This window comes from Eleutherodactylus coqui, chromosome 1, assembly GCF_035609145.1.
Source record: "Eleutherodactylus coqui strain aEleCoq1 chromosome 1, aEleCoq1.hap1, whole genome shotgun sequence".
Taxonomy (NCBI): Eukaryota; Metazoa; Chordata; class Amphibia; order Anura; family Eleutherodactylidae; genus Eleutherodactylus; species Eleutherodactylus coqui.
The window spans coordinates 180,708,615-180,728,020 of record NC_089837.1 but is presented as its reverse complement, the minus strand read 5'-3'; the positions used below and the strand labels follow the sequence as shown (position 1 = coordinate 180,728,020).

At 41.4% G+C, this 19,406-nt stretch overlaps 1 protein-coding gene across 1 annotated transcript in view; it reads left to right on the top strand.

Moving 5' to 3' along the window:
• Positions 1-19,406, top strand: part of LMBRD1 (LMBR1 domain containing 1) — a 187,565-nt gene that overhangs the window by 94,274 nt on the left and 73,885 nt on the right. Inside the window, exon 9 of the mRNA XM_066604231.1 lies at positions 9,027-9,179. Coding sequence (XP_066460328.1) covers positions 9,027-9,179 — 153 coding nt within the window. The remainder of the gene's footprint in view (positions 1-9,026; positions 9,180-19,406) is intronic.

Below are 19,406 nucleotides of genomic sequence, written 5' to 3'. Positions count from 1 at the left end.
GATTCTAATGTGTATGGGATTGAATGCTGTGTTTTGCTGCTTTCTTTTGTTCTCTCTTTTTTCTTCTCCTCCTCCATGTCTATCATGCAATGCAGCCAGCGTCTCAAACTATATGAATAGGTGTGCGACATAACACATTTACCATGACTCAAGAGGTTAATAGGATTGCGTGGAATGTGCAGGGTATGGGGAATAAAACAAAAAGATGTGCTGTGATTTCATCTATGCAGAAATTTCAACCAGCTATTGTCTATTAGAAAAGCATTTTACAAAACCTACTCTTCGCATGCTCCACTATTCCTTATGGTCACATTCTTTTCATTCTGTCTACGCAAGCTACTCGCATAAAGTAAGTGTACTGATTCAAAAAGGCCCCTTTCAGATGTGAGTTGTCCTTTACAAATTCAACGGGGAGATGTATTTACCTTTCATGTGCTATTGCTGAAAGAATCATTTTTCAATGCAATATACTCCCCCAGATGTATTAAGAAGGTGATGGAATTTATGGCTACATTCCCCTGCTGTTCCCACATTGATGGTGGGTGATTTTACTAATTGCTTGGATCCCTGTTTGGACAGATTTACTAAAGGCCCTCCTTCCCCAACTGCTTTCACACTTTATTAATGGAACTAGGTTTATGTGATTTGTGAAGAAACCCCGAAGTTCGACAATAAGCTTTCTATTCTAGTTCGCATAATACCCTAGATTTCATGATCTAGGTAATCCATCTATGCTTTCCCATGTTTGTAGAGTGGAATATCTGCCACGAACTGTGTCTGATCATTCTCCACTTTGTTTGTTGTTCACAACAAATAGTAGGGGGTTTGGTTTGAATCTGGTAGTTAAATCCCTTCTGGTTAAATTTTCTTGATGGCAATGCTAGAACCGAAGAGGCTTTATTGGAATTGTTTCAGTATAATATTGGTGGTTCTTCAGTGTCTGTAATGTGGAATGCTATGAAGTCCTTTATATGGGGCCCTTATACATAGAAGATTAGTCTACATAAGCCTAAATCTTGTAATGCTACTATGGCCCTGCAGCAACGAGCTTTAGAAGCATATCAAGCGTATATACATCCTCCTGCTAATCAGGTGGAAATTAACTGGAAAGGGGCATGTTCGCGCCTTGCGGATCATCTGAGAGCTATTGCAAAAAGCTGATTGCTTTTTATGAAGCAGAAAACTGTTAAGGAGTGGAAATCAGGGAGTCCCTTTTTGGCCTCTCTAAGGCACAAGGCTCATCATCTTATGTGGAAGCATGAAGAAGGCTTGATAGTTCTCAGGTTATAGGGGAGGATAAAACTGTGGAGACATGTTTCCTCTACTTAAAAAAAAAATGCCTTTAAGCTAAGTGTGGATCTTGAAGCTGTTTATGAATATTTATCAGAGTGCAACTACTAATTTTGTCTTATCAAAGAGTAATGTTAGAGGCTCCTTTTGACATGGAATGAATTAAAAGATGCAGTAGCAACGCTCCCTAATGAAAGAGCACCCATGTGGCCTTCCAAAAACATTTTTTTAACACTATCAAGATATGCTTCTACCACATTTACCAACTATTTTTAATGATCACTGCATGAAGGTATACGTTCACCATCAATGAGAGATGCTATAATTGTCTTAATTCCTAAATCGGGAAAGGATTTGTCTCTTCCTGATTCTAATTGTCCAATGTCTTTATTGGTTACTAGCACAGGGACTTCCAACAGATTACTTTTGGTTATGACTCGTTTAATACATAAGGATCAGTTGGGCTTTATGCCAAACAAATCAACAGCTGTAAACGTAAGGAGGCTATATATGAATTTCCAGGTGGATCATAAGAGTCGGTGAGGACAAGGCTGTTTTTTCACTCAACTCTGCCAAAGCTTTTTTGGAATTATTTATGGGTTTCATAGGATAGGTTTTGGTAAAAAATTATTGGCATGGGTTAAACTACTTTATTCGAAGAAAAAGGGTGAATGGTCTGATTTCTGGATAGTGTTAGAGAGGGGAACAAGGTGGGGTGTCCCTTGTCCCTTCTCTTTGCCTTGGCAGTCGACCCCCTGCCTGGTTTAATAAGGCAATCACTTGTTATAGTTGGATTTCAGTATGAAAAATTGAGGAACTTGTCATTATATGCAGATGATCTGTTGTTGTATACTAGTTATGTGAGTAAATCTATGGGTCCCATTATGACTATTTTTGATATAGTTGGTAAGATAACGGGTGTTACTTTTAATCGGGGAAAATCTGTGATTCTTCCCTTAGATTCCTTGCTGGTTGGTTCTTCATTGGATGATACTAACTTCAAGTGGTGAGAGAATTCAAATATTTGGGAGTTGTATCTTCCAAGCAATGAGACTTTATTTCTGCCAACTTTGCTTTCGTTGATAAGAAAGTTTGAAGATAAGGTTGCGGTTTGGAATCGCCTTCCCTTGTCTATTATGGACAGGGAAAATCTTGTTTTGATGCCATAAATCCTTTTTGTATACTTCAAAATTTTGCAGATTGGATTCCATCAATACTTTTTTAGCATTCATACGATATTTAGGAGTTTATTATGAATTTCTTATTCTAAAATAAACTCCTTAATATCGTCTGAATGCAAAAAAGTGGAATTAAATTGGAGACCCTTTAAAGGGATAAGTGATGTAGGGGTTTAACAATTCCAAATGTTTGGATGTATATTTTGACATCTCAATTGCAACAATGGAAGGGTTGAGGAGAAGGATAGGATGGGGTTGAATAGCAAATTAGTTTCTAAAATGAAAAGTTGTAACCCTCCTATAGTGGTAAGCGAGAGAGATGAAAGTACAAGTACTAGAATGCTTGAATTAGGGAATAAATGTAAGCAGATTTTACAACCAGATGGATTTACTGTATACACTCCCCTCTGGAAATTCCACTCCCTAAATTACCAGAGTCTTTTTTTTTTTTTCTTAAAGTTTGGACGAGTTTTCATTGTGAGAGAACAAATATATAATCTTTTTGAAATGGGTGCATTCTGGGGTATTTTCTATATCCTTGAAGAATTTAGAGAGCTTTATGATGATTCCCATAGTTGCTGTTTCCAGTTTCTTCAAATATGATATGCTTACAGTCCAACATCCTTTGGTGAATTTTCTTGGGTGTTCTGGAGTTATGAAAGATCTAATTTATTTATATAGACAGATGCTTTCTTATTATTTATAACAATTTCCAATCAAGCTAAAATTAAAATGGGGAAAAGACTTGGCCAAATTAGCGGTGTTAAATGGTCCACAGTATTGCATATGATTCTAGTTCTATCTCTATCTGAAAGTCAACGGTTATCTATATATTTAGTGCATATAGATATAGTACTCCAGTAAAGTTGTTTTAATATGGGTATCAGATTAAACTCGAACTGCCTGAAATGTAGCATGGATGGTGCAGATTTAATGTACACGGTCTGTGACTATGAAAAATTTTGTGAATTTTGGAATGTGGTATTAGAAATGATATCTTGTCGATATTTGGCTTAATCCCAGATATTGTGGCTAGGCTTGATGGGCATACTCTTTTGGGAATTCAAAGAACTGTATATCGGGCACGGAAGCGGATTACTGCTCCTTGGATGCAGCCTACCCCTGAACAGTGGGAGATTTTTTTGGAAAGATAAGAGGTTTTATCTTTGGAAAGAGGGATTTATCAAAGAGAGGTTGTTTCACTAAATTTGAGGAAATTTGAAGGCTATGGTCAGATATATAAGTGAATAGCTAATATTAACCCCTTAACGACCAGCCCATAGCGTTTTTACGTCCTGCCCAAGTGGGCTTTATTCTCTGAGGACGTAAAAACATGTGTCCTGCAGAGAATAAAGCCCCGTGGGCTATGGACGTGACAGCTCCATGCTGTCGGTGCCCGCAGGTAGCCGACAGCATGGAGCTGTCATCCCGGGCTGCGGGGACCCCCTTCCCGGCATTGCGATCGGCACAATAAAGTAAATAAAAGTGCCTAAAAAGTTAGTTATTCAGCTGCCCTGATGGATCGGATCCATCAGGGCAGCTGAAAATACTCACCCGCCTTCTCTGCACTGCCCCCCAAAGATCTGGTCCTCCCGGACCCGCCGCCGCTCTTCTGCGCATGCGCGCCAGACGATGAAGTCATGCGCATGCGCAGAAGCCCGGGAGCCCCCGGCAAATTCAAAGTCTCCCCGCTCCTGAAGGTAGCCGGGAGCCAGGAGGTGTTACCCCGGGCCCGCGATCGCCGCTATCCATTGGATAGCGGCGATCACGAAAAAGTTTTAAAAAGTGCTATATCAGATCCATGAGGGGAAGTGAAAATACTCCTCAGGTCCGCCGATGACCCCGTGTGTTCCGGGACCCGAAGTCCCCCTCTGCGCATGCGCGCCCGATGATTGACGTGCACAGAGGGGCTCGAGCCCTGGGAAATTCAAAATCCCTCTGCTCCTGGCTGCCATGTGTAGCCAGGAGCAGAGGGATGTCACTGGGGACATGATCACTGTCATCCAATGGATGACAGTGATCATGTATAGTTAAAAAAAAGTGTAAAAAAGTAACCAAAAAAAAAGTTTAAAAAGCGTACATTTCATCTCCCCTCAGGGATCATATCCGTACATAAGGCCCCCAGATTTATCCGCGGACCTTACCCCAGCTTCTGCACACACGCCCGTCGCCAAAATGGCGGACGCATGCGCAAAAGCTGTGAATTGCCAGGATAATTGAAATTCTCCCTGCTCCTGGCTACAAAACTTAGCCGAGAGCCTGGAGATTTCACGGGGGGCGCGGTGAGCGGTTCCTTGTCACGTGTTCGCCGTTATACAATGGATAATGGCGATCACGTAAAAGTTTTTAAAAAAAATTGAAGTTTCATCCCCCCTCACCGATGCGATCGGTGAGAGGAGATGAAACTTTTTACCGGAGGCCTCTGTATTTGCACCCCGACGCGATCCTTATCCGTGATCTTTCCCGAATTCTGCGCATGCGACCGCCGGCAAAACACCAGTCACATGCGCAGGAGTCGGGGAGCCCAGGAAACTTAAAATCTCCTTGCTCTCGGCGACCAACGGAGCCTGGAGCAGTGACGGGTGGCCTCGTTGAGCGGTCCCTGGTCACGTAATAAAAAAGTAGCGCTCTAACATAGGTCGGTCTCACATGACCGGATAGGAATTACGGATTCCGCATGCGTCTGATCTGCGCTAATACGCAGATCAATCGCATTGGATTACACAATTCCGCTCACATTAGCGGGTCGGAAATGCGTAATCCACTCACAGAAAAGAGAACGCAGCAGGTTCTATTTTACCGCGGATAGCCGCAACATAGAGCCCATTGTGCTCCATGGTAACCGATATACCCGCAGCCCATACGCAACTACGTTGTATACGGGCTGCGGGTACCCGTGTCATCGCTAAGCGACGGTGTGGGAAATGCAAACAAAAAAAAAGTACTGCGCATGACCGCCTGTGTGAGTACGCAGTTATGCGCAGTACATTACACGGCCGTACGCAGGGTCACAGCCAGGCTCACAGCTGGGATCCGCTGCAGGCCTCCGCAAGCGGATTCCGCTTACGGCTGCGTGAGCCCGGCGTTATTCAGACCGCTACCTGTAATTCGTAATTTACAAGAAGCCCCGGGAACGTTCGCCTTCATGCAGTTCCAGGAGCACCTTGTTGAGCGCCTTCTGTGTGAGACCGCCGCACCTCATCAAGCTTACGGAGACTCACAGAGCACCACTTTTTACACCCCATACCCGACACTGAGGTCAAGAAATGACCCCCAAAAAGCATGAGAGGAGGGGGGGATACACAGTTTTATTGCCCCATGAACCCATCCAACCAGCCTCCGTAATTACCCCTGTCTTTGGAAAAACCACACAGTATTACTTTTATCTAAGATTTGGGGAACGCCGAAAAGGGCGCGGGGGGGGGGGGGAGGGGGGAAAATTTTTTTAAGTTGTCAATTTTTAATACGTACAAGTGGGCAATGGGGCCTGGAATTTATTCAGTTGTACCCTGCAATCCAACGGGTGTTCCCTCTATTATAGGCCTTGCCATGTTTCCTGTAAGTAAATTAGGGTCACAATGGGTATGTTTCTGAACTCGGGACAAATGGGGGTATCCATTTTGGGGTGACAGTCTTCATTCCTATGTACCCTGTACAAAAAAAAACAGTTTTTAAATTTAAAAAATTGCCCAAAAAATTGAAAATCATAACTTTTTCCTTCTGCTTTGCTTAGATTCATTCAAATACTGTGGTGTCAAAATACGCAGTACACCCCTAGATGAATTTGTTAAGGGGTCTAGTTTTCAAAATGGGGTCATTTGAGGGCGTTCTTTATAGTTTTAGCCGCTCAATGGCTCTATAAGTGGGCAATGGGGCCTGGAATTTATTCAGTTGTATCCTGAAATCCAATGGGTATTCCTTTCATTGTAGGCCTAGCCATGTGTCCTGTAAGTCTATTAGGCCCACAATGGGTATGTTTCTGAACACGGGACAAATAAGGGTATCCATTTTGGGGTGAAAGTCTTCATTTATATGTGTGCTGTACAAAAAAAACGTTTTTTAAATTGACGCAATAGCCCAAAAAATGAAAATCGTAATTTTTTCTTACTGCTTCGCTTAGACCTATTCAAAAATTGTAGGGTTAAAATACACAATACACCCCTAGATAAATTCGTTAACGGGGCTAGTTTTCAAAATGGGGTCATTTGTGGGGGTTCTCTATGGTTTTGGGCGCTCAAGAACTCTACAAGTGGTCAATGGGGCCTAAAAGGACTTCAAGCAAAATCTATGTTCTGAAAGCCACCGATTACTCCTTTCATTTTGGGCCCTGTTGTGCATGCGGACATAATATTAGGGCCACAATGGGTATATTTCTGAAAACAGTACAAACAGGGGTATCCATTTTGGGGTGCAAGTCTTTCTTCATATGTGTGCTGTACAAAAAAGCTGTTTTTAAAATGACAGAATTGCCAAAAAAGCAAAAATCCAAATTTTTTCCTTTTGCTTTGCTTGAATTTATTCAAAAACTGTGGGGTCAAATACGCAGTACACCCCTAGATAAATTTGTTAAGAAGTCTAGTATTCAAAATGGGGTCATTTGTGGGGGTTCTCTATGGTTTTGGGCGCTCAAGAACTCTACAAGTGGGCAATGGGGCCTAAAAGGACTTCAAGCAAAATTTCTGTTCTGAAAGCCACTGACTACTACTTTCATTTTGGGCCCTGTTGTGCATCCAGACATAAGATTAGGGCCACAATGGGTATGTCTCTAAACACAGGACAAACAGGGGTATCCATTTTTGGGTGCAAGTCTTCATTCATATGTGTGCTGTACAAAAAAAGCTGTTTTTAAAATGACAGACTTGCCAAAAAAACGAAAATCACAATTTTTTTGCTTGGCTTGCATTTATTAAAAACCTGTGGGGTCAAAATATGCAGTACACCCCTAGATAAATTCCTTAAGGGGTCTAGTTTTGAAAATGGGGTCATTTGTGGGGGTTTTCTATGGTTTTGGGCGCTCAAGAACTCTACATGTGTGCTATGAGGTCTAAAAGGACTTCAAGCAAAATTTCTGTTTTGAAAGACACTGACTACTCCTTTCATTTTGGGCCCCGTTGTGCATCCAGACATAAGATTAGGGCCACAATGGGTATATTTCTGAACACGGGAGAAACAGGGGTATCCATTTTGGGGTGTAAATCTTCATTTTCATGTAAACTATAGGAAAATATTTGTCTTTAAAATGATAGATTTGCAAAAATATGAAATTTTAGTTTTTCTCCTCTAAATTGAATTAATTCCTGAAAAAAATTGTGGGGTCAAAATACTCATGACACCCCTCAGTGAATACACTAAGGGGTGTAGTTTTTAAAATGGGGTCATTTGTGGGGGTATCTATTATTCTGCCACTCATGAGCCTTTCCAATCTTGGCTTGGTGTAGGAAAACAAAGTGTTCCTCAAAATGCTAAAAAGTAATGTTAAATTTGTACATCTCCTAAATGGTTAAAAAAAAACGAAAGGTTTTCCAATGTGCGCCCAAAATAAATGGGTAGAAATATAAATGTTAGCAAAAATTTCTATATTATGTTTACACACATTTAAGATATTGCAGTTGGAAATGTGAAAAAATGACGATTTTTTTAAAAATTTTCCCAATTTTGGCGCTTTTAATAAATAAACACAAATTCTATCGGTCTATTTTTTCCGCCTAAATGAAGTACAACATGTGGCGAAAAAACAATGTCAGAATCGCTTGAATATGCAAAACCTTTCTGGTGTTTTTCCATATTAAAGTGACACATGTCAGATTTGCAAAATTTGGCCTGGTCATTAAGGCGCAAACAGGCTTGGTCACTAAGGGGTTAAATGCTGGTTACATAGAGGGGTACCATAGTAAAGTGTATTGGATTTAAAGGGAGAAAGGCGAGAAGGTGGAGAAGAGTTTGTCCTTAATGCTGTTTTTTTTTTTTTTTTGGTTCAGCTAATAATTGTAGAGCAGTGGGAGATGGAGAAGTGGGGAGTAGGAGTCATTTTGGCAAACTCTACTGTACAGCTCAGCAAGATTCAGTCGTTTTGTCATGTTCTGTGGTGTTACTGTCATATAGTATACAGAGCAGGAACACCATGGAAACATGCATTTGAGGGACCACAATAAAAGATCTGACAGGCCTGGTATATTAATAGACTCTAGTAGGTTATGCGTATAAATTAATAGTTTTCACTTCACTTTTAGTAATTGCATTTGAAGGATCAGAGGTTAATATTCAATTGACCTCTAGGCAGGATCTCTCTGTCTGCCATACTATAATAATATAGATATCAGCAGAGAACAATAGTGAAACTGTTGGTGGACATCCATTGTATCAGTTTGTCTTCTTTTTTCCTAATGAACTACTTTGACTACTGTGCACGGTTATTTTAGTACTAATGAACGTCAATTTGAATAAATCGCCTTCTGCCTCGCGTTTTGTTAATGTCTGCTGTTCTGTGCTAGGTTTCTTCATGACAAGTGTGTACCAGTGGTAGTTAATTTTTACATATATTTTGTATTAAAATCTTAGTGCAGAGATGGACGACCACTGTCAAGTAACGACAGAAAAAAACTTTATAAACTTCAAGAAAAAATTCGAACATTGCAACGAAAAGAAAGACATCTTGAATCCCATGAAATGAGCGGATGGACAAAATGTTGTAGCATCATGCGGCCATTTAAGGTAAAACCTTTCCAAAAATATAAATGCATAGTTTTAGTGCTTGTTTAGTGTGTTTGTATCCATTAACAAACATTAGCACTTTTTTAAGCAGTGGCTTGTAGATCAGTGTTAACAATATAAAGTTTAGTATAAGCAAGACCAACTCTGGGTTTGAATAGGTGTCACTTATTCCACCTTTTGCGCATTATAATTATGACTACCACATTCTGTATATTTACATTGGCTTCATACAAAAATGTCTGTTGTATGTCTGTTTGTTTTCTGCACTCCTACAAAAACCCATGGTATTGATGTTGGTTACTATTGAATTTTTATAGGCTTCTCTCCATTTCAATATATGTTTACCCACTTGGCGACATCCAACATACATGTACATTCTGATGTGGGTGGGATTTGTATGGCGCGAGCCTGCTCCATTTGCAATGGATGCCAGCTGTCAAAAACAGCTGAAACCCGTCAGCAGCCCTCCAATCCCAACGTTTACCCTTTTTAGATGCTGCGTTCAGTACTGAACTCCGCGGCAAAAAACTCCAGGCAGCATCCGTTTAAAGCTCCACCATAAGGTAGAGAATCTTTACTGCACACAGCTATTGCATAGCAGCTGTGTTTCGACCCACAGTGTAGACAGGTCTTTGTCAAGCTGTACTGACCTCAGCATTTAAATGGTTTGACAGAGGAAGGGGGCATCTTCCATCTTCTGAATGGCGCACCTGCGATGAAATGGCATAATGTAATTTGTTTGTAATGGTAGCCTGGGACCTTGTGAAGGAGGGGACACAGAGGTGTACCATCGTTTTTTTTTTTTTCATCAGCCAGTAGTAGACAAATCTCAGATCCTGGCAGTTTAACCCCTTACATGCCACGGTCAATAACTGCAGCATGTAAGCAAATGACAGAAAGAGCATCCCCTTCCTCTATCAGCCATCAGCGCCCCACAGCACAATCACAAGGTACCAATGGGATCCTGAGGCAGACGGAGGCCTGTTGAAGAAGGCCTCCATGTCTACCATCTAACTCAGCCTATTAGACCATACATACCTCAGGCAGAGTCTAATATGCTGCTGTCATAGGCTTAGTGGAATGCACTACAGTATGCAAGTAATGCAATATACTATCGTAATGATCAAACTATTGCATCTTAAACGCACTTAAAATAGTGTAAAAAAGAAGTCCAATAAAGTTTCATTTTAAAGAAACAAAAATCCAGTTTAAAAAAAAGAAATATGCATTTTTTTTCTCACAAAAACCGTTTGGATAAATTGGAAAAAGTAACACATTATGGGTGTTTCCACCCATAATAATAAAAATATTATTTATAGTACATGGTGAACACCATAAAAATACTTTTAAAAACAAACACTATTGCTATTTTTCTTTTGTTTGCCTACCAAAAAACACAATAAAAGCAATCCAAAAGTCATATATACCACAAAATGGTGCCAATAAAAACGACAACTCTTCCCTTAAAAAACAAGCCCTTCCATATCTCCGTTGCCAGAGTTATGTTTTATTTTTACTGCATAGAAATTGCCATAAAAACAAAAGCCAAAAACAATGGCAGAATTTCTAAGGGATTTTTTCTTCCCCTTTCCAAAAAAAATGTCATAAAAGTTATACAACACATTATATGTATATCATAGCTGGGCCATTAAAAAGTACAATATACCCAATCCTCTGCTGTACCAGCCCGGTGATAGCGACATGACTTGCAGACGAGCTTCTAAGCAGCAGTCCAAGCACCTGACAGATTTATTTTGTGGTCTGCTGCTCTTGCTGAGATATGAACACTACAGCTCAAACTCTCCTGGTGGTTCCTGCAAAAGCGACGACACCCCGGACCCCTCTCCAGCCGAATCGCTCAGCGCTCTTGATGGTCCTCAGACACCAAGAGAATCAAACTCCCCAACGTTGGCTGTAATTACAGCAATTCATTCTTGCCCTAATAAGGGTGCATCCAGTTTGACTAAGATGACGGGTCTCCCTTTCCTCACATGGCAGTGACACTGCTTCTTCTTTTGCTAGCCCTGAAATCATCCCAAAATTGGACGAGATTTACCTTTTGCAACAGCAGCTTTCGGACAACACTAACCTTTTAAGCAGTATACAAACTTCTAATCAAGCTGCCTCAGAAGCTTCTATTAAGGAGATGCTACTGTCTTTAAGAGGCTCCATTCAAATTGACTTAGCTCACTTCTCTATTACAATCAACTGTACAATTGATAAACTGGGTGACAGAGTTAATCATTTGGAGAATAAAATGGGAGAAATAACTCAGTCGCATAATGATTTAATTAATGCACATTATTCATTAGCTGATAAAGTGATTCTTATTAAGAATAAAACCGCTAATCTGGAAAACAGGAGCAGAAGGAACAATGTGAAGTTTAGAGGTGTTCCCAAGTCGGTTGCTTAGGCTGTCCTTAAGGATTATCTGCTACAATTTCTGGAGCTAGTTTTGCCATCCGCTTCGGCGCATAATTTACTTATTGATATAGTTCATAGACTGCCGAAACCCAGTTCCCTGCAGGAGAATGGTCCCTGGAATGTTCTGGCCAGGATCCATGTCTTTTACGTAAAGGACGCACTAATGTTTGCGTCACTCAAATTTGATCACTTTACTTGATCACTTGGATCCATATGCAAATATTCAACTTCTCACAGACCTCTCGCAAGCAACAATCCAAGCAAAGCAAACTTTCGCTTCCATTACTACAGCCCTATGTCAAGTCAAGGTCTCCTACAAATGACTCTACTAAGTCTAATATCCTCACTAAGCCTGAAGCTTCTCAAATGGGGTATACCAATCCAAGACCTACAAAAGCGAGCCTCGTTAAAAAGCTTCTCCAAGTTCCCTTTAAACTGGTGTGTGACATTTTCGACCCACTGAGGTACTTTTCTCAATATACTGCATGTTTTGAACTTTTTTCTCCCCGAAGTTTCTGCAGGCTTTATGACCTGCTCCAACTTTTTCTTTTTTTTCTCATAACACCTTGACGCCACAGGACATATGTTTACATCGTAGGTGCATACGGTAGTACTTGGCGCAACAAGATGTAAATTTACATCCTAACTGACCAATAGAAGGATAGCAGCGAGTGTTTGTGCTGTTTACAGTAAGACCTTTCTCTCCAATCACAGTAGTGTGTTATCAGTAGTTTGAGAGAGCGGATTGAGAGGATAATCGTGTGAAGAAAGATTAAAAACCATAGTGATTTGGTGGTGGCATAAGTAGTTTTGGCGTCCTGTCAGTATGTCCGTGTAGTATCAAAGTGTGATCAGTATGTCAGGCAGTGTAGTGTTTGGTTAGTCAGCATATTTCTCAGTGTAAAAAAAAAATAAAGGCGGCAGCAAAAACAAAAATAGTTCATGCTGTGTTCCCAACCCTGTCCCTTGGTCACCCACCCATAAAAAAATTTTTTTGTGCTTCTTTTTTTGGGGTGCATAATAAATTTATATATAGCATGGCACGGAGGAGGCTTGCACAGTTATTTTGTCTGAGTCAGACTTAGTCAGAAGGACCCAAGTTTTCTAGCGTTATGTTCAAGTGACTCTTAACCCCTTAACGACCAGCCCATAGTGTTTTTACGTCCTCCCGAAGTGGGCTCTATTCTCTGAGGACGTAAAAACATGCTTCCTGCAGAGAATAGTGCCCCTCGGGCTGTGGACGTGACAGCTCCATGCTGTCGGTGTCCGCAGGTAGCTGACAGCATGGAGCTGTCATCCCGGGCTGTTCGGAGCCCCCCCCGGCATTGCGATCGGCGCTATGCAATGGATAGCGCCGATCGCAAAAAAAGTAAATAAAAGTGCATAAAAGTTAAAGATTCAGCTGCTCCGATGGATCGGATCCATCGGAGCAGCTGAAATTACTCACCGAGGTCTGGCACGCTGCTCCCCGCTCTCCTGCCGCTCCGGGGCCCGAAGCCGGTCTTCTGCGCATGCGCGCCAGGCGGCATTACGTCAGCCGCATGCGCAGAAGGCCCGGCGGCGCGGGAGATTTAAAATCTCCTGGCTCCCGGCTCCTGTAGGTAGCCGGGAGGCAGGAGATGTCAGCGGGGACTGCGGTGAGCGGTCCCCGGTACCGCGATCGCCGTTATCCAATGGTTAGCGGCGATCGCGAAAAAGTTAAAAAAAAGTTTTAAAAAAGTCAGTTTCACCTCCCCTCATGGATCGGATCCATGAGGGGAGGTGAAAATACTCACCCCCAGTCCTCAGCGGTGTCCCGATGTCCCGGGACCCGAATCCCCGTCTGCGCATGCGCGCCCGATGATTGACATCGGGCGCGTGCACAGACGGGCTCGAGCCCCGGGGAATTTAAAATCCCTCTGCTTCTGGCTGCCATGTGTAGCTAGGATCAGAGAGATTATACCGGGGACATGATCACTGTCATCCAATGGATGACAGTGATCATGTAAAGTGAAAAAAAGTGTAAAAAAAAAAAAAAAAAAAGTAAAAAAAAGCGTACGTTTCATCTCCCCTCATGGATCATATCCGTGAGGGAGGATGAAAGTACGTACCTAAGGCCCCCAGATTTATCCGCGGACCTTACCACAGCTTCTGCACACGCGCCCGTCGCCAAAATGGCGGGCGCATGCGCAAAAGCTGTGGATTGCCAGGATAATTTAAATTCTCCCTGCTCCTGGCTACAAAACGTAGCCAAGAGCATGGAGATTTAATGGATGTCCGCGGTGAGCGGTTCCTGGTCACGTGTTCGCCATTATCCAATAATGGCGATCACGTAAAAGTAAAGAAAAAAATTTGAAGTTTCATCTCCCCTCACTGATGCGATCGGTGAGAGGAGATGAATCTTTTTACCGGAGGCCTGCGTATTTGAATCCCGACGCGATCTTCCTCCGTGGACCTTCCAGGATTCTGCACATGCGATTGCCGGCAAAAAGCCGGACACATGCGCAGGAGTCAGGGAGCCCAGGAAATTTAAAATCTCCTTGCTCCCAGCGACCAACGGTCGCCGAGAGCCTGGAGCAGTGACGGGTGGCCTCGTTGAGCGGTCCCCGGTCACGTGATAAAAAGGTAGCGATCTACCTTTGGCCGGTCTCACATGACCGGATAGGAATTACGGATTCCGCATGCGTCTGATCCGCGGTAATACGCAGATCAATCGCATTGGATTACACAATTCCGCTCACATTAGCGGGTCAGAATTGCGTAATCCACTCGCAGAAAAGAGAACGCAGCAGGTTCTATTTTACTGCGGATATCGGCAACATAGAGCCCATTGTGCTCCATGGTCGCGGATATACCCGCAGTCCATACGCAACTACATTGTATACGGGCTGCGGGTACCCGCGTCATCGCTAAGCGATGGTGCGGGAAATACAAACAAAGGTGTACTGTGCATGACCGCCTGTGTGAGTAGGCAGTTATGCGCAGTACATTACGCAGCCGTACGCAGGGTCACAGCCGGGCTCACAGATGGGATCCGCTGTGGGCCTCCGCAAGCGGATTCCGCCTGCACCCGCGTGAGCCCGGCGTTATTCAGACCGCTACCTGTGATACGTATTTTACAAGAAGCCCCGGGAACGCTCGCTTTCCTGCAGTTCCAGGAGCACCTTGTTGAGCGCCTTCTGTGTGAGACCGCCGCACCTCATCAAGCTTACGGAGACTCACGGAACGCCACTTTTTACACCCCATACCCGCCACTGAGGTCATGAAATACCCCCAAAAAGCATGAGAGGGGGGGGGGGGGATACCCGGTTTTATTGCCCCATGGGCCCATTCCAACCAGCCTTTGTAATTACCCCTGTCTTCGGAAATACTACACAGTTCACATTTTTACTTTTATCTAAGATTTGCGAACGCCAAAAAGGGCGTGGAGGGAGAGGGGGGGAATTTTTAGGGAGTCAATCTTTATTCTGTACAAATAAGCAATGGGGCCTGGAATTTATTCAGTTGTGCCATAAAATCCAACAGGTGTTCCGTCCTTTATAGGCCTTGCCATGCGTCCTGTAAGTAGATTAGGGCCACAATGGGTATGTTTCTGAACTCGGGACAAACGGGGGTATCCATTTTGGGGTGACCGTCTTCATTCCTATGTGCACTGTACAAAAAAACTGTTTTTAAATTGAAAAAATTGCCCAAAAAATTGAAAATCGTAACTTTTTCCTTCTGCTTTGCTTAGATTCATTCAAATACTGTGGGGTCAAAATACGCAGTACACCCCTAGATTAATTCGTTAAGGGGTCTAGTTTTCAAAATGGGGTCATTTGAGGGGGTTCTTTATAGTTTTGGCCGCTCAATGGCTCTATAAGTGGGCAATGGGGCCTGAAATTTATTCAGTGGTACCCTGAAATCCAACGGGTATTCCTTTCATTGTAGGCCTAGCCATGGGTCCTGTAAGTCTATTAGGGCCACAATGGGTATGTTTCTGAACACGGGACAAACAGGGGTATCCATTTTGGGGTGAAAGCCTTCATTTATATGTGTGCTGTACAAAAAAAACTGTTTTTAAATTGACACAATAGCCCAAAAAATGAAAATCCTATTTTTTTCCTTTTGCTTTGCTTGAATTTATTCAAAAACTGTGGGGTCAAAATATGCAGTACACCCCTAGATAAATTCGTTAAGGGGTCTAGTTTTCAAAATGGGGTCATTTGTGGGGGTTCTATATGGTTTTGGGCGCTCAAGAACTCTACAAGTGGGCAATGGGGCCTAAAAGGACTTCAAGCAAAATCTATGTTCTGAAAGCCACCGATTACTCCTTTTATTTTGGGCCCCGTTGTGCATGCGGACATAAGATTAGGGCCACAATGGGTATATTTCTGAAAACAGCACAAACAGGGGTATCCATTTTGGGGTGTAAGTCTTCCTTCATATGTGTGCTGTACAAAAAAAGCTGTTTTTAAAATGACAGAATTGCCAAAAAAACAAAAATCCTAATTTTTTCCTTTTGCTTTGCTTGAATTTATTCAAAAACTGTGGGGTCAAAATGCGCAGTACACCCCTAGATAAATTCGTTAAGGAGTCTAGTTTTCAAAATGGGGTCATTTGTGGGGGTTCTCTATGGTTTTGGGCGCTCAAGAACTCTACAAGTGGGCAATGGGGCCTAAAAGGACTTCAAGCAAAATTTGTGTTCCGAAAGCCACCGGTCGCTCCTTTCATTTTGGGCTCCGTTGTGTATCCAGACATAAGAATAGGGCCACAATGGGTATGTCTCTGAACACGGGACAAACAGGGGTATCCATTTTTGGGTGCAAGTCTTCCTTCATATGTGTGCTGTACAAAAAAAGCTGTTTTTAAAATGACAGAATTGCCGAAAAAACGAAGATCACAATTTTTTCCTTTTGCTTGGTTTGAATTCATTCAAAAACTGTGAGGTCAAAATATGCAGTACACCCCTAGATAAATTCCTTAAGGGGTCTAGTTTTCAAAATGGGGTCATTTGTGGGGGTTTTCTATGGTTTTGGGCGCTCAAGAACTCTACATGTGTGCTATGGGGCCTAAAAGGACTTCAAGCAAAATTTCTGTTTTGAAAGACACTGACTACTCCTTTCATTTTGGGCCCCGTTGTGGACTCAGATATAACAATAGGGCCACAATGGGTATATTTCTGAACACGGGAGAAACAGGGGTATCCATTTTGGGGTGTAAATCCTGATTTTCATGTAAACTATAGGAAAAAAATATGTCTTTAAAATGACAGATTTGCAAAAATATGAAATTTTACTTTTTCTCCTCTAAATTGAATTAATTCCTGAAAAAAAACTGTGGGGTCAAAATACTCATGACACCCCTCAGTGAATACATTAAGGGGTGTAGTTTTTAAAATGAGGTCATTTGGGGGGGTATCTATTATTCTGACACTCATGAGCCTTTCCAATCTCGGCTTGGTATAGGAAAACAAAGTGTTCCTCAAAATGCTAAAAAGTAATGTTAAATTTGTACGTCTCCTAAATAGTTAAAAAAAAACGAAAGTTTTTCCAATGTGCGCCCAAAATAAAGTAAACGGGTGGAAATATAAATCTTAGCAAAAATTTCTATATTATGTTTGCACATATTTAAGATATTGCAGTTGGAAATCTGAAAAAATGACGATTTTTTCAAAATTTTCCCAATTTTGGCGCTTTTAATAAATAAACACAATTTCTATCGGTCTATTTTTTCCGCCTAAATGAAGCACAACATGTGGCGAAAAAACAATGTCAGAATCGCTTGGATATGCAAAACCTTTCTGGTGTTTTTCCATGTTAAAGTGACACATGTCAGATTTGCAAAATTTGGCCTGGTCATTAAGGCGCAAACAGGCTTGGTCACTAAGGGGTTAAACCCTTTCACCCCCAAGAAGGCGGCCAAGGTCTATTCAGAGGACCCAGATTAATCTGATGCTTGGTTAATTAACCCAGAAAATTTGAGACTCCAGATCCCTGATTTTACCGTGAACTCAGGGATACAATTTGATACAACAGGGCTCAGAGGGGTGGACTTTAAGTTGTTTTTTTTTTTTCTTTTTGATTTTTTTGTTACCCAAACTATATTTTAAGTTTTGTTTCTCTGCCAACTCTGCCATGTGTTATAGAAAAAAATGGTTTAAAATTTAAAAATCTGCAAGAAAAAAAATTAACTTTTCATCCTGTGAAGACGCAAGAAAAAAAGGTACATTTTTAAGGTTTTTCACCTTAACAAGTCTATTGTTGATCACAATGGGAGGTTCTTGGCTTTAGATGGTATAATAAACAACTCTCCTATCACCTTAGTAAATATATGCACCTAATTCTTCTTCCCAGATCTGCTTTCTAAACAAAACTATTAAACATGTATGCACAATCCAATCAGGGAAACTCATTCTCTGTGGGGATTTTAATATTGTCCCTGACAAAAAAAAATTTGATTTATCTGGTCACGTGAAACAAACTATACCTACGCTTAACCCGTGGCTGCACAAAAAAGAATTTGTGACGCATCCCATTGTCTGAATTCCTTTTTTAGAAAATACACCTTTTATTCTCCAAGACACAAATGTTTTTCTCACATTAAGTTTTTTTTTTATTAGACAAATATGCTATTTTATCGGTGAAGCTTTCCAAAATTGGTCTCATTTCTGACCACTCCCCTATTTTTCTGAATTTTGCATGAGATAACCCAGTCTTTGGTATTGGGACATGGTGCAACAATCTAGACCTTATGAAGCTTCCATTTGTAAAGACAAAATAGCCGCATCTTTTAAAAAACTATTTTTGCCACAATGACATTCTAGAAACAATGTCCAAAAAGCCTTCATAAGAGGTATTATGATTTAACCTGCGTTCACTTCATTAAACGTATCAACAACTTAATAGAGCAAATAAAAGATCAGCAGAGAAGACTTCAAAATTCTCCTTCTGACAGTTACACCTTGAACTTCCTAAAGTATGTCGCAGTCTAAAACCCATCCTAGTAAACATATGACATATTATACCTTGTATAACAAAGCTAGTAGACTAATGGCTAATAAAGTCAAACAGGTAAAGATCAAAATGAGAATTCCTTCTTTGATAGCAGCAGATGGACCTAGATCTAAAATATCTTATCTTTAAGATACAGATGACGGATTTAACTCCTTTTATTCTAACCTCTACAATATAAAGGATGACCCTTCCACTTTTCAACCTTCCATTTCCCTAATCGACTCTTTCCTTGGAAGAATGGATCTTCCTTCCCTTACAACTGAACAGTATGATAGTCTTGATGCTCCAATATTTGAAATTAGAAGTTTCCAAATATATTAAAACTACGAAGCTTCAAAAAGCTCCTGGCCCTATCTTCTTCGCTAATGAATACTACCAGCTTTATGAGCCAATTTTATTTCCCTATTTAACAAGAATTTTTAATAGTGCTATATATAAAGCAGACCTACCAGAAGCAATACTCCAGGCAACTATTGTAGACCTGAGTTTTTTCCAAACCATTTAGAATAACTACTGAAACCCATGAAGGGTTCTTCTGGTTCCCTTTGCCATTTACTTTAGTAATGGAGCCTTTTGCAGAAAGGATCAAATCCAATATAGACCTCGAAGGCATATCGGCCGGGCCACATACAACATAAGATCGGGCTGTTTGCAGATGATGCAGTCTTAAGATCATCAGATCCCTTGCCTTTCCTGCATGCCATAGGTGACTTTATCTCAATTTGGTCAGGTTTCCAATTATAAGCTTCACACTAATAAATCCTAAATACTAGAAATGCATTTTTTCCCTTCATTACAATCCTCCTCTAATTAAAGGAATTTCCTTTTT